Source organism: Narcine bancroftii, chromosome 3 (assembly GCF_036971445.1).
Source record: "Narcine bancroftii isolate sNarBan1 chromosome 3, sNarBan1.hap1, whole genome shotgun sequence".
In the NCBI taxonomy this organism is placed as follows: Eukaryota; Metazoa; Chordata; class Chondrichthyes; order Torpediniformes; family Narcinidae; genus Narcine; species Narcine bancroftii.
In genome coordinates this window covers 99,603,761-99,619,874 of record NC_091471.1, presented here as the reverse complement: position 1 = coordinate 99,619,874, position 16,114 = coordinate 99,603,761, and the positions used below count along the sequence as shown (strand labels likewise).

The window sequence follows — 16,114 nt, the reverse complement described above, 5'->3', positions numbered from 1 at the left end:
GCGCGGGTGTCTGTGGACCCCAAACATTGATTTTAGGATGCCAGGCTAATAGTCACAAATTCAAAAATGGTCTCTTATGACTCATTTACAAGATGTGTATGTTAATATGTGGAGTTTAAAAGTCTTATCATAGGGTTTGAGTCACAGTATTCTGTTTTCCTGCTTCCTGGATCATGACGTGTATGCATCTGTTCCGCGACTCGGCTGTAACACGGTATGAAATCTTGGACCCCAACTACTGTGTTCTAATGAGGTTTTACTGTACACTGTTGTTGCCGTTACTGAAACTTGGCTGGAGGAAGGGCAAAATTGGCTGATGCAGTTACTAGCATTTAGATATTTTAAAAACAATAGGATGGGAGGTAGAAAAGAGGCGGGCGGGGAGAGTCGCATTACAGGCCTGGGATAGTATCATGGCTATAAAAGGGAAGACCCTGCAGAGAGTTCATCCACTGAGTTGGTGTGGGTGGAAATCAGAAATAGGAAGGGAGCAATCACTGTACTGGAAGTAGTCGATAGGTCCCCAAATAGCCCTTGAGACACCAAGGAGCAGATAAGCAAGCAGATTTTGGAAAGGTATGGGAAATACAGGGTAGTAGATATGGGTTATTTCAACTTTCCTAATATTGACTGGGACCTCTTGACTGCAAGAGGGATAGATGGGGCTGAATTTGTCAGGTCTGTTCAAAAAGGATTCCTGACACAGTATGTGGATCCGCTAATGAGAGGAGAGGCCAAACTGGATCTGGTTTTGGAGAATAAACCTGGTCAGGTGGGGGAGCATTTTGGTGAGAGTGGCCACAACTCCCTTAGCTTCAACATAGCTATGGAATAGAATAAAAACAGTCAAACTGGGAAAGTGCTTAACTGGGGAAGGGCTAATTATGAAAGGATGAGGCAGGAACTAGTGAGAGTAAATTGGAAACAAATCTTTAAGGAGGAAAGCCCAGAAGTAATGTGGAGGAAGTTTAGGGACCTCTGGTGCAGGGTTCAGGATAGGTTTGTCCCACTAGGACAAGGAAAAGATGGTAGAAAAGGGGAACCATGGCTGACAAAATAGGTCAGGCAACTAGAAAAGAGGAAGAAGGAAGCAATCATTAGATATAGGAAACAGGAAGTGCTGATGAAAAGTATATGGTAACCAGGAGGAATTTAATAAAGGAATAAGGAGAGCTTGAAGGGGGCATGAGAAGGCTTTGGCATGTAGAATTAAGGAGAACCCCAAGGCGTTCTATGAAGAACAGAAGGATGACGGGAATGAAGGTGGGGCTGGTAAAGGATAAAATAGAGGCAGTACATGCCTGGAAGTAGAGGAGGTTGGAGAGATCCTAATGAATACTTTGCATCAGTATTCACAGGAGAAAGGACCTTGATCAGGTGAGATCAAAATTGAAGAGACCTCTGTGCTGTACAATGTGGAGATTGAAGAATAGGAAGTGTTGGATCTTTTTAAAAACAAAGATTGATAAGTTCTCTGGGTTGGGCGCAATATACCCCAGGCTGCTGTGAGAAATGAGAGAAGAGATAGCTGGGGCAGTAGCTATGATCTTTGAATCCTCTTTGTCCACAGGGGAGGTGCCGGAGGATTGGAGAATGGCAAATGTCGTCCCCTTGTTTAAAAAAAGGTAATAGGGGGAATCCTGGGAATTATTCTTTTCTTTTTCTTTCTTTGGCTTGGCTTCGTGGACGAAGATTTATGGAGGGGTATGTCCACGTCTGCTGCAGGCTCGTTGGTGACTGACAAGTCTGATGCGGGACAGGCAGGCACGGTTGCAAGGGAAAATTGTTTGGTTGGGGTTGGGTGTTGGGTTTTTCCTCCTTCATCTTTTGTCAGTGAGGTGGGCTCTGCGGTCTTCAAAGGAGGTTGCTGCCCGCCGAACTGTGAGGCACCAAGATGCATGGTTGAAGGCGATATCAGCCCACTGGTGGTGATCAATGTGGCAGGCACCAAGAGATTTCTTTAAGCAGTCCTTGTACCTCTTCTTTGGTGCACCTCTGTCTCGGTGGCCAGTGGAAAGCTCGCCATAGAACACGATCTTGGGAAGGCGATGGTCCTCCATTCTGGAGACGTGACCCACCCAGCGCAGTTGGGTCTTCAGCAGCATGGATTCGATGCTTGCGGACTGTGCCATCTCGAGTACTTCAATGTTGGTGATGAAGTCATTCCAATGAATGTTGAGGATGGAGCAGACACAGCGCTGATGGAAGCGTTCTAGGAGCCGTAGGTGATGCCGGTAGAGGACCCATGATTCGGAGCTGAACAGGAGCGTGGGTATGACAACGGCTCTGTACACGCTGATCTTTGTGTGTTTCTTCAGGTGGTTGTTTTTCCAGACTCTTTTGTGCAGTCTTCCAAAGGCGCTATTTGCCTTGGCGAATTATAGACTGGTGAGATTTATGTCAGTGGTGTGCAAACTAATGGAGGGGATTCTTAAGGATAGGATCTATGAGGATTTGGAAAAATACAGTCAACTCAAGGATGTTCAGCATGGCTTTGTGAAGGGAAGGTCGTGCCTCACGAATCCAATTGAGTTTTTTGAGGAGGTAACAAAATTAATTGATGAGGGTAGGGCGGTTGATGTGTCTACATGGATTTTAGCAAGACATTTGACAAGGTCTCCCATGCAAGACTCCTCCAGAAAGTCATGAGGCTTAGGATCAGTGGAACCTTGGCTGTATGGATAAAAAATTGGCTTGTAGTAAGAAAGCAGAGAATAGTAATGGAAGGAAAGTATTTTGCCTCCAGGTTGGTGACTTGTGGAATGCTGCAAGGATCTATTCTGGGACCCCTGCTCTTTGAGATTTTTATAAATAACCTGGATGAACAGGTGGAAGGATGGGTCAGTAAGTTTGCAGATGGCAAGAAGGTTGGAGGAATTGTGGATGGAGATGAAGGTTGTTGAAGGTTACAAAAGTATAAAGACAGGATGCAAAGTTGGGTCAAAAAGTGACAGATGGAGTTCAATCCAGATAAGTGTGAAGTGATGCATTTTGGAAGGACAAACTAGAAAGCTGAGTACGGGGATTAATGTTCGGTTACTTAAGAATGTGAATGAACAGGGGGACCTTGGGGTTCAAATCCATACATCCCTCAAAGTCGCCATACAGGTTGATAGGATGGTAATGGTGGGAGGGGGGGTGGCAAAAGCAGAGATAATTGGTGGAGAAAGGAAGAAGGGTTCAGCAGCTATGAGGGGGTATGGCTGGGCAATTCCAGGTCACACTCTCACGCTCACATGTCTATCCATGGCCTTATGTACTGTCCCACCCTAACCATCCTCATATTGGAGGAACAACACCTTATTTTCCATCTGGGCACTTTCCAGCCACATGGCATGAACATTGACTTTACTGCTTTCCATTAAATTGCTTGCCTTTTCTTTCACCTCACCCCTTTTCCTGTCTTTCCAGTTCTTTCACCCACCCAGCCCAGCCATCACCCCTCCCCCTCATTGCTGCTGTCCCATCTCTCCTTTCTACACCTATCAGCTTTTGTCTTTGCCACCCCCCCCCCCTCACTTCCCCCTCCAACACTTGTTCGGATGGGCATTTTGTCATACTTTGATGAAGGGCTCAAGCCCGAAATGTTGGTAATGTATCTTTGCTTCTGCTACATAAAGGACACTGTTTGACCTGTTGAGCTTCCCCAGCATTTTGTGTTTTTACTTAGAATATTATGTTTATTTCTGGTCACCTCATTATAGGAAGGATGTGGATGCCTTGGAGAGGGTGCATAGGAGATTTATCAGGATGTTGTTTGGATTGGGAATCAAGTCTTGTGAGCCAAGGTTAGCAGAGCTGGGACTTTTCTCTTTGGAGTGCAGAAAGATGAGAGGAAACTTGATAAAGGTTACAAGATTATGAAAGGCATAGATTGGGTGGACAGCCAGAACCTGTTTCCCAGGGCAGGATTTGGCAAACACCAGAGAACATGTGTTCATAGTTAAGGGAGGATAGTTTAGAGAGACATCAGGAGTAAGTTTTTTATATACAGAGAGTTGTGGGTGCTTGGATTGCCTTGCCGCAGATGGAGGGTGAAACATTGGGGGCATTTAAGACACATGGATGAAAATAAAATAGAGAGTAATGGGGTAGGGAGGGTTGAGAACTTTTTTTTAGGAATATATACTTTGGCATAACATTGAGGGCCAAAGGGAACATTGTTCTATGTCCCCTCTCTGTTCATCTAGCCATCCCTCCCCTTGATTGCTGCTGTCCCCTCCTTCCCTTCTCCACCTATCACTTCCTGCCTTCGCGACCACACTCCTCCCCCATCTCTTTTGTTTGGATGCCTACCGAAATTTTTCTACATCTTGATGAAAGGCTCAAGCCCAAAACATTGGTCATACATTTTTATCTTTGCTCTATGAAGAACGTAGTTTGACCTGTTGAATTTCTTTAGCATTGTGTTTTTTATTTCAACCACGGAGTCTACAGATTTACGTGTTTTACTTATGCATATGTAATCAATGTATTTAAATCCCATAACTTGCGGTTAGCGCAACACAATTGCAGCATAGAGACCAGGATTTGAATCTGGCGCTGTCCATAAGTCATTTGTACTTTCTCCCTGTGTCTGTGTGAGTTTCTTCTGGGTGCTCTGGTTTCCTCCTACCTTCCAAAAATAAAACTGTACAGGATTTATAATTGGTGTATTTGAGCGGCATGGCTTATGGGCCAAAAGGGCCTGTTACCATGCTGATATGACTAAGTTTTTTTAAAAACTACAGGTGATGCTAGAGAAGTTGTGACTCGTAGGTGAGTGAGTGGAAATATCCCAATAAATAAAGGATAGTGTTGATTGTTCGGAATATAACCACTGATTTTGAATCTCAGGGAGACAAATGGTAGGAAAGGGATTGGTGAAAGAGCTTTGGACATACAGGGGAGCAATGGAGTGAATGGAATGTATTATTTTTAAGTATTTGCCTCAGGATGGAAATGCAACTGATTTCTCAAAAAGTGTCCCGACCTGGAACATTGACTATCCATTTCTCTCCATGGATGCTACCTGCCCTGCTGAGTTCCTATAGCTCAAGATACCAGCACATGCAGGTCTTGTGTTTCTATTGTTTTGGTCTCATTAGTTAATGAAGGATATTGTGCTAGAAGTAGTTCATAGAATGTTTTTTATTTTGTGTGGGAATGTAGAGCTAATGGTGATTGTTTAAAAATAAAGGGTTGCTTATTTCAGATCTAAATTAGATAAATTGTATTTCTTTCACAGTATTGGGAGACATTGGAAGTCTTCAAAGGCAATGAAGCAGTCTTTGAATATTTTTAAGATGGATAATATTTTGATAAAGTGGAATTGAAATTGCAGTCATGATTATTTGAATAATAAAGCAGACTTGAAGAATCAACTGCCCCATTCCTGTTCCTAATTCATATATTTAAATGTACAGTACAGCTCTGATTATCCGAAATGATCGGGACTGGGGCTTTGTCAGATAATTTTTTTTTTTAAAACAGCCCGGTAGCAACAGCAAATCACCTGTATCAATGTTTAAACAACAACAAACAAGTGAAGGCTTTTTAATCATTAAAATAATGTTTATTTCTCACCAAGTAAATGGTGGCCGCAATACTGCCGCCGATCACCAAGACCTCCCAACCACCACCGTCAATCCCCGACACTTCCCCACTGCTGCAGCTGATCCCCGGGAAGGCTTCCTGGGCTAGTGAAACACTTACTGGCAAGTAGTGGGCTCCTGTCTCCCTGGTTACCTGAGCTTCCGACGCCTGGGAGTCCGGTGTACATGTGCAGTAGTAGGCTGAGGAGAGGGTTTGGAGTCAGCGTTAGGAGCTCTGGTGTGCTGAGGGGGGAGGGGAGGGAACGACACTGAGCCCGAGGTCCCTCTCCTTCCCGGGAGGTCGCTCTCATCGATGATGCCAGGACAAGGTATTCTTCCGACCACTTGCGGCTGGGAGACAGTGACTCACAGTTTGAGAGGGAGAGTTGGAGGGAAAAGTCAATAGTAGAGGGTAAAGAAGAATTGGAAAGAGAGGGGGTGGAGTTGCATGAAACAAGGACAATCATCATTCTAACTTCATGTCGAGTGAATTTATTTCAACCTGTGAGGTCAGTTCAGCTCCAAAAAAATTTCAGATAGATGAGGATTTCTGATTTGTTTCCGATATCCTCATTTATCCGAAAAAAAAGTTTAAAAACCGGATAAATGAGGATTTTGGAGAACCTGATTTTGAATAATTGGAGTTGTACTGTATATCTATAATCATGGGTGATTCCTAATTTAAAAATAATGGAATTTCAGTCATTATCCATGTTGAATGAATTAGTATTTGGAGAAAGTGAAATTTGGTGAATCTTCGATCACACACAAGAAAGGAATCAAAAAGTAATGAAGATGATGCAAAAGAAGGGGAATGAGCTGAGCTGGTGTTTTGAAAGAGCTCGCCACAAAAAGTATTAAAAAGACAGTTTAAAAGCACATAAACCAATATTTTATTGTCAAAAATGAATAAAACTGGTGCTAAATGACCAAGGCAACCTAAAACAAAAAAACTGAAGAAATAACAGCTCAACCAAGAGCATCAAGCGGAAGCATGATGAGGAGTGATTCAGCAGGGGCCTTGGTACCAGCTGAAGCCAGCAGAGCTGGGGAGTTGGCCCAAGATATAGCCACCATCCTGAACTTGATGGAAACTTTCTGCAGTCATTTTACGAGTATGGAATCAGCGATGAAAAATACATCAGAGAAGTTGTGGAAGACTCATTCAGAGGCTGAGCTGGACAAAACAAAAGACAGACTGAAGGCACTGGAAGAAAAATCAAAAATATGGGGCACAGAAAAGACTGATGGACAAGATTGACCATATAGAAAATTTTACCAGGCATAACAATGTAAGAATCATTGGACTGAGAGAAGGAATAGTGGGAAAAGATACAGAGTTTCTTTGAAACATGGATCCCACAAATACTGGGATAAAATAGGTTAAATGCAAAGTTGTAAATTGAAAGGGCTCACTGGACCCTTGGACCCAGAAGAACTAGTGAACAGCGCCCACGACCAGTTTTGGTAATACTTTTAAGTTACCGGGAGAAAAATGCGATCTTGGGAGCAGCATATGAATAATCAAAATTATTTTGATTAGTGGTGTGCAATGCGAAAATAATGTTTTTTTCCAGGATTTCAATCCTGCCTTGGTCAAACAAAGAAAGGAATTTGATGAGGTAAAGAGACAACTGCGATCTTAAAAACTTGAAATATTCAATGATTTATTCAGCAACACTGAGGGTGGACGTCTCAGAATGTAACTGACGAATTTTCAAGAATAAATAAGTGGAAAAAATTTTAAGCAGGTTATGAAAAGATTAAAGGACTGAAAAGACCATTTCAAATGGGACTAACTGAAAGATGTATCTTTTTTATTTATACGAACAGTCCTAAGCTGTCTTCTTTTACTGTTAAAAGAAAAAAAAACACATTTTATATGGATAGGTCTCAAAAACAGAAAGGTAAGGAAAGCAGTAAGGTGGGAACTCCGATTTGGTGAAGATGGCACCGGGAGAGGAGCCAAAGGGAGGGTTTCTTCTTTGGAAGAACCCGTATGCTTTTTTTGCGGGATTCCAGGTACTATTGTCAATGTTACCATCAGAGCTAGGGATATGCGTGTGTTTCTTAAAGAGGAAATGTATGTTTTGGAAATGTTTTTAATAAGGAAATGTTAAGACAGTTTTTAAAAAATTGGGAAGATATTATTGTTATACAATATTTGTGTGAGAAATGGATGGATAAAACACTAAAGTTTATTAATCTTAATATTGATGGGATAAATGGGATGGTGAAGAGGAAGAGAGTCTGGCATATTAAAAGTGGATATAATCTTTTTGCAGGAAACACATCTTACCAAATTGGAACCTGATAAAATAAAAAGAGGATGGGTGGGACAAATAATATGGTTCAAAGGCAAGAGGGGTGGTTATTCTAATTAATAAAAATACACCAGTGTTAATGGATGATACTTCGATTTATCAAGCTGGAAGGTATGTAATGACACACTGTAAAATATGTAGAGAAGCATGGATATTTATGCCTCAAATTATGACGATGAAGCCTTTATGAAGGACATCTTAAAAACAGCAGAGGGAAGATAAAATGTATTAGTTGGATGAGACTTTAATTTCTGCTTGGACCCAATACTAGCTAAATCAGCAAGAACAATAATGAGGGCGAAAGCAGCAAAAACCACAATTTCACATCTAAATCTTATCAATGTATGGAGGCAATTAAATCCCACCAAGGAGACTATTTTTATTCAAGGGTGCGCGACTCACGTACAAGGATTGACTTTTTGTGTCTGCTCGGTTAAAAAGTAGAGTGGTAAAAACATATTATCTAGCGAGGCTTCTATCAGACCATTCTCCATTAATATTAACTATAGCAATAATGGAAAAGCAAGAGAATGATTACGGATGGCATCTCAATACTACATTGCTTAAAAGAACAGACTTCTGCGAATTTATAAAGAGACAGAGAAATATTTTGTGAAACAAATCTGCCATCTATTAATAATAGTTTTCTGATATGAGACACACTTAAAGCATTTTTAAGGGGACAAATTATACCCTACGTGAAGAATCTTAAGAGGGAACATATGACAGAAGTACACAGTTTGGAAAAGGATATTAAAGATTTTTTTAATAAATCAAAAACAGGACTACAAAGAACAATACAGATTATTAGAGAATAAACAGCTAAGATATAATAGAATACGAGCATACAGGACAGAAAAGGCTACATTAAAAACTAAACAACACTATGTGTTGGGTGAATGGATGCACAAAGTTTTAGCTTGGCAGATTAAAACAGGAGTCATCAAGAATGATAAATGCTATAAAAACAAAAACACACTCGATTATATAATCAAAAAGAAATTAGCAACACTTTTAGACAAAACTATACAAATCAGATTTACTAGGAGATGAGAACAAAATGGAAGAATTTTTGATGAATATCGAACTTCCAAGGCTGGAAGAAAGAGAAAGGATAGAATTAGATACTCCCTTCACAAGGGAAGAAATTGAAAAGGCCCTAGACACTCTACAGGCTAATAAATTACTAGGAGAGGATGGATTTCCAACTGAGTTTTACAGGCAATTCAAAGAATTATGAATTCCCTTTTTAATTGATGTCCTGGACCAAGCTGTGAAAACACAGACCCTCCAGAGTCGTTATCAACCACAATTATTAGTGTTACCAAAAAAGAATAGGGACCCACAAAAAAATTTGTCATACAGGCCAATCCCTTTTTAATGCTGATTATATGATACTAGTGAAAGCATGGCCTAATAGGTTAGGATGTACTTGCAAAAACTGATTCATACAGACCAAGCAGAATTTGTTAAAGGAAGGCATTCCTCAAATAGTCCAGGCAGATTATTTAATATAATACACATAGCTAAATCTGAACAAAATCCAAGTATTACATCCTCCCTGAATGCAGAAAAAAAGCATTCGATTATTTGGAATAGCCCTTTTCAAAACACTGGAAAAGTTTGGTATAGGCAGAACATTTATTAATTGGATAAAAACTTTATACCATAAACCAAAAGCTAATATACCACAAAATAATCACAAATAATCAGATGTCGGTGGTATTCCCCTTGAGTAGATCGAGCTGACAGGTGCCCCCTATCCCCAATGCTTTTGATTTTAGTGATTGAACTGCTGGCAGAGATAATAAGAAGGGATCCGGATATAAAGGGCTTCAAAGTCAAGCAAGAAGAACACAAAATTAATCTATTTGCTGATGATGTACTATTGTACTTATCAGAACTGGCTAAATCTTTGGAAAAATTATAAGTAACACTAGAAAAAAATGGAAGAATATCAGGTTATAAAATAAATATGGATAAAAATGAGATAATGCCATTATTAAATGTTGAAGATGAAAGATACCAAAAAGGAAGTAAATTTAAATGGAAGACGGATGGAATAAAATATCTTGGAATAGCAACTGACAATAACTTGCAAAATTTGTACAAAATAAATTGTGTTGCTCTCCTTGGGAAGATAAAAGGAGACCTACAGAAATGTAGAGACTTATTGATTACTTTGGGAAATGTTAACTGCATCAAAATGAAAGCGATGCCAAGACTGCAATACCTTTTTCATTCGTTACCTATTCTGTTACCTAAAAACTTTTTTAAGCTACTAAACAACCATATTAGACATTTCCCATGGAATAATAATGTACTAAGAATTGCATTGGATAAACTGACATGGGACTATGGGCTTGGAGAAATTAGAGTTCCAGATTTCAAAAATTATTACCTAGTTGCACAGGCTAGATTTCTCACAGACTTCTTTAATGAAGATAACACCCCTCCCCCCCCAGAAAGAAGCTGGTCAGATTGGTGTAAGGACAGCATGACATCAATAAATGCAGGATATGGACTGGTTCAATATAATTTTTAACGCCAAATATATCTTGCCCCACAAAAGTTACAGAGATCAAAAGCTGAAATTTCAGAGATATGTTTCATATGTGAGATTGAGACAGGAACCTTTCTACATGCCACATGGTTGTGTGTAAAAGTGAGGCCATTTTGTCAAGAAATTGCAGAAAAAGTAACCAGGATAGCAGGAGTGGCCTTCACGGGCAACCCGAGCTATATCTGTTAGGTAATTTCATGGAAATTAGCGAAAAATTGACCAAATATCAAATCTCATTTATAAAAATAGCACTAGCAGTAGTGAAAAAATGTATCGCGATCACTTGGAATTTCAACTCCCCTCTACTTATATCACGATGGACTGCAGAAATGAACAGCTGTATGCCTATGGGGGAAAATAATCACATAGAACAGTGACAGATTATATCATATTTTACATTGTATATAGAAATGTTTTTGAAGGAGATAGATTGTGGGGGTAGCGGAGGTCACAAACAAATACAAACACTTCACAAAACAGATCTCATTTAAAATGCCAGCGCTTTGCTCAAGCCAGACAGTCTAAGCTCCGAGTGACTTTGAAAAAATTTTGAAGAATCCCTATAGAGACTTCACAAGTAGGTGTTAATTGGACATGCTGTGGATTAATGGATTATTGTTTTGTAAACAACAGATGAACAGACTTCTGATTGGGTCCCGTGCTGCAATCTGTCTGGTTGCAGTTTGCTGTTCTAAGAAGGTCATGTGGTTTTTCAAGCAGAGAGAGAGAACTGGTTTCTGCAGTCATGGGAAGCTAGCAGCTTGTTGAAACCCCATTTTAAAGATGGGTTTTGTGTTCTGAGTTCAGCCTGTTGAAAACCCTTGTGGTCCATACAAGAAGAAATGACTGGCTAGAGTGTTTCATCTGAAATAAGGGAAACAAAAGGAACTCTGTGGTGACCTGCAGAACAAGAGATTATCATTTGGAAAACCCTGATGGGGCAAGTTTCTTCAGCAAGACACTGAAGTGGCTGATCAGAGTGAATCCGTTTGTATGTGTCCAACGAGCAACAAATCTCTCTCTGAAACCAACAAGAACCTTCCTGAGTGGTAACCCATTACCTTTAAGCATTAAGGCTTGGTGAAAATTCATAAATGCTAAATTCTGAGCGCAGTATAAGAATTGCCTGATACTGGTGAAGTTGGAGGAGTGAGAAGTTAGATTGAACTGTGAATCAAAGAACTTTCCTGAACATATATACATTCCCTACATGTTCTCTTAGAATTAGAAAAGGGTTAAGTTAATAGTAATAAATAAAAGTTTGATCCTGTTTTTTTGCTTAAAGAAAATTAAAAGCAACTTTTGTTTAAGTAACAATTTGACTTGGTGAATTTCTATTGCTGCTGGGTTTTGGGGTCCTCTGTGCTTGTAACATAACTTAAAGAATAAAAATGAAACTTTTGTAAAGTCTAGCAGCCATATCTGGACCACATAGGGGTCCAGATACAGTAATAAAAAGGAACAAAAAAAGGTATAAAAGTAACTATTATACATAGTTTCCCCAACTGTACTCTATATACTTAAAATAGATATAAGCTCTGATGGTGAACAGATCTGTATGTTTAATAATTGTATATTTAAAATGTCCCGCATCGGACTTGTCAGCCACAAACGAGCCTGCAGCTGACGTGGACTTTTTACCCCCTCCATAAATCTTCGTCCGCGAAGCCAAGCCAAAGAAGATTTAAAATGTTACTATGTATATTTTTTGAAAAATAAAATATTAAAAGAAGATGAAGCTAAATAAATAAATAGTCTTGGTGAGGAAAACAGTAAGTATTCCTGGAATTGGAAGTAATTTAAATATAAACATAAAAGCAACATTTTGTAGATACTGAAAATGTGATAGAATAGAATATGCCATCGGTAAGTACTAGGTCAGACAGTCTCTGTGATGAGAAAAACCAGACCTAACATTTCAGGTCAAGGATCTTAGACATTTAACAGGATTTTCCTGGATCAAGAACCGATTTCAGCAATATTTAACACAAACAAACAAATTTGAGTGATCTGATAACAGTGTAGCAATCTAATCATAAACGGAATATCAGAGTTAAAATAGAATGTGAACAATAATTCGCTTCAATCCAATATTTATTTCAGAAAGGTTTATTTCTTTTCATTTTTTAAATCATTAATTTTTGAATAGGTCCTCAATTTCTTAGACAATGGGGAATATTCATAAGATGATTCAATAGTCTTTGGCAGTGCTAAGCTGTCAATTGCTGTCAGGGTTTGAAGGGATCAGGTCCTCATCTGGACACTCTGACCCCGATGTTAGAATCCCTTGCTTTTAGAATCTATTCTGAGAAAATATCAACTTTAATGCACAGAAGAATATTTCTTTCTTTCCACAGAGCAGCACCCTCAGCTCTGAACTGTTGCAGGTTATCAGAGAACGTGATGAGTTACAATCAGTGCTTGATAAATTTGAGCAACGTATGGCAGAAATTCAATCAAATGTCAAGATTCTGACAGCAGAACGAGACAGATTGCTTGTGATATCTGAACAGGTATTGATGGAATAAGAATGGAAATGTGAACTTTTGATTTGTATGACGTTAACTTGAATAGTTTAGTGAATTTATAATAAGACCAATTATAAATAGCTTTGTGATCAATCTCTGAATTTTGTCACTTGGAATTTACAAATCCTCCGTGTACCTGAAGCAGATGAGAGGTCATGACAAAGAAAATTATATCTGGGTTTTTTAAAAAACTTTCAATGAGCCATCAAACACTCAAGTTTCGGAGAAAACCAAACACCTGCCTTCAAAATGAAAAGCTATATATTTTGGCTGTTTTTTATTTGGATCCAGAACATTATCACTGTTTGAATTGTAAATGGTCACAATTTACTCCCATCTTGATCTTTTTATACAAAGACCAAAGGCTGCAAACAGTAACCGCGGTGAAATCTCACCATATTATATTAAAAAGGGAATTACTAACATCCACAGTCACTTAGAAGGATAGCTTGCCCTGCAGCACATGCAGTATTGTGTACAGCATTTGCTGGGTGCTACAATGGATTGCTCTAAATGACTATATTTAATAATGCACAGCCAGCCTCACAAATTTGCTCAGTGGAAGGATGTAGACGGAATTGTAGGCAGATTTTGTGACTGAAATGCTGTTTCCATTCTGTAAATAAAGGGCAGCGTGATAGCTTCCAACAGATATCTGGAACTTTGTGGTTGAATACAGCATCCAGAGGAGTTATGGCAATGTGAATATTTTAAAATATAATTTAAATATTGTTTTTCTTATTGAACTTAGCCCTCATCTGATGTGCAGATGTCAGTACAGCAAACACTTCCTCAGCTGATTCTAATGCACAGAGTGTAACATATGCTGAGTTTCTCAACTCACTAAAAATCTCATTTCACTGGGAATCTCAACTCATGGGGACTATTTGCATCTATTATAAATCAACGATACTTGCACCATTTTTCCTGCTTAGTTGCAAACAGTTTTAATAAGCATAAATGAACTATTTTAATTGATTTTGTTGAAAAATACTGATTACATGATTTTGTTAAATGGGAATTGGTTCCAGAATCAAGATGAATTGAACAAATTAAAAAAGGAAGTGCTAATATCACCAATATGTAAAATGCATGTGGAAGAAGAAAGGGATGAAGCTAAAGCAGAATTGAAAAGAATGACAGCTGAGAGAAATGGTCTGAGAGAGAGAATGAAGGTATTTAAATAAATATGTGTGAAACTGGGATATTCATCTGGAAATGTTTCTATCAGTGTTTTGCATTTTATGTTTATTTCATTTTTTATGTTTTTTCTCTCCATATAAATTCTGTAACAGCACATTTTATTTCATAATGTTGAATTTTTGAGTGATTTGAGAATTCTGTTAAGGCCATATTTTCAAAACTGAATGTCTGAAATGAGGCTGCCTATTTTAAAAAAAAAACATTCAACTTATTTCAATTGGGGCAATGCCTGATGACCATCTCAAACTGACATTTAATGGCTACCATAGGAACCCTTCCTTAAATACACAAAATGTTTTATGTTTTTGTTAGTTTAAATTTTAGAAAAAATAAACTTTTCTATGCTATCAAATGTTTACCAAATACATTACTTTATTCTGAAGAGGTTTCATATGTTCTTTTATAGTTATTTTGTTGATTAAATTTTTTAATTATGTCATTTTAAAGAATCAAAGACAGGTAAATTATGACCAGGACATCCAGAAAATTGTATCTTTATTGTGGATTCAGTGAAATTCAACTTCCCATGGCTAGTTGCTCTAACTCTGTAACATGAGATAACAAATGAGAATACCCATTCAGTTTATTGGACGATATGGTCAAAGACACCAAATCCAGAATAGACTAAAAATGTCTGTTATCTTCCCAATATTACATAAAATGACTATAAATTCAGTTTCCAGTGGATATGTCATTTTAACTGGTTTAGCACAGGTTGTATTGTCTTGAGAGACCATAGAATGCATACGACGATAAATGTAAAATGTCATACTAGCACACTCAGGCAGTGCCCTTTTTGAGGTTACTGCTAAGGCACGTTATTTGAAACAAAATATAGGAAGCTTTGCCTTGCAGTTCTGTTTAACCTCAGGATTGACACAAGAATTGATATATAGAACATTACAACACAGAACAGGCCCTTTAAGCCACAAAGTTGTGCCAACCTACGTATATCAACCTACTAAAAAAAAACTAAGCATTCCCTTCTTCATAACCTTCTATTTTTATTTCAGTGTACCTGTCCCTATTGTACCATCTGCCGCCACCACCCCTGGCAATGCATTCCAGGCACCCAGTACTCTGTGTAAAAATAAATAAATAAATTTAAACTTAATTATCCCTGACCTCTCCCCTAAACCTTCTTCCCTTCACTTTGCACAGATGTTCTCTGATGTTTGCTACTCTCACCCTGAGAAAAAGGTGCAATCTGTCCACCTCTCATAATCTTTTAGACCTTGTATTAACCATATAACAATTACAGCACAGAAACAGGCCAACTTGGCCCTTCTAGTCCACACTGAACACTTTTTCCCACCTAATTCCAGTGATTTACACTCAACCCGTAATCCTCCATTCCTTTCCCATCCATATACCAATCCATATTTTCCTTAAATGCTCATATTGAGCCTGCCTCCACTACTTTGTCTGGAAGCTTGTTGCACACACCCATCACTTTCTGAGTAAAAAAAAAGTCCCCCTCCCTCACGTTTCCTCTAAACTTTTGCCCCCTAACTCTCAGCTCATGCCCTCTTTTTATATCTCCCTCTTTCTTAAAGGAAAAAGCCTCTCCACATCAACTCTTTCTCTACTCATAATAATTTTAAATATCTCAATCAAATCCCCTTTCAACCTTATACACTCCAAAGAATAAAGACCTAACTTATTTAAGCTTTCCCTATAACTTAGACCCTGTAACCCGGGCAACATTCTAGTAAACCTTCTCTGCACTATCTCCAAATTGTTGATATCTTTTCTATACTCTGGTGACCAAAACTGTACACAGTACTTCAAATTTGGCCTCAGGAATGCCTTTTATAATATTAACATTACATCCTAGCTCCTACACTCAATACTCATACCATAAGCTTTCTTCACCACCCTATCCACATGTGACTTCACCTTCAGGGAACTATGTACCATTAT

General features: G+C 38.7%; 1 protein-coding gene across 10 annotated transcripts in view; it reads left to right on the top strand.

Moving 5' to 3' along the window:
* Positions 1–16,114, top strand: part of cep135 (centrosomal protein 135) — a 166,309-nt gene that overhangs the window by 85,229 nt on the left and 64,966 nt on the right. For all 10 annotated transcript variants that reach the window (XM_069924624.1, XM_069924623.1, XM_069924619.1 and 7 more), the window contains 2 exons: positions 12,818–12,973; positions 14,020–14,163. In XM_069924624.1, the coding sequence (XP_069780725.1) occupies positions 12,818–12,973; positions 14,020–14,163 (300 nt within the window). The remainder of the gene's footprint in view (positions 1–12,817; positions 12,974–14,019; positions 14,164–16,114) is intronic.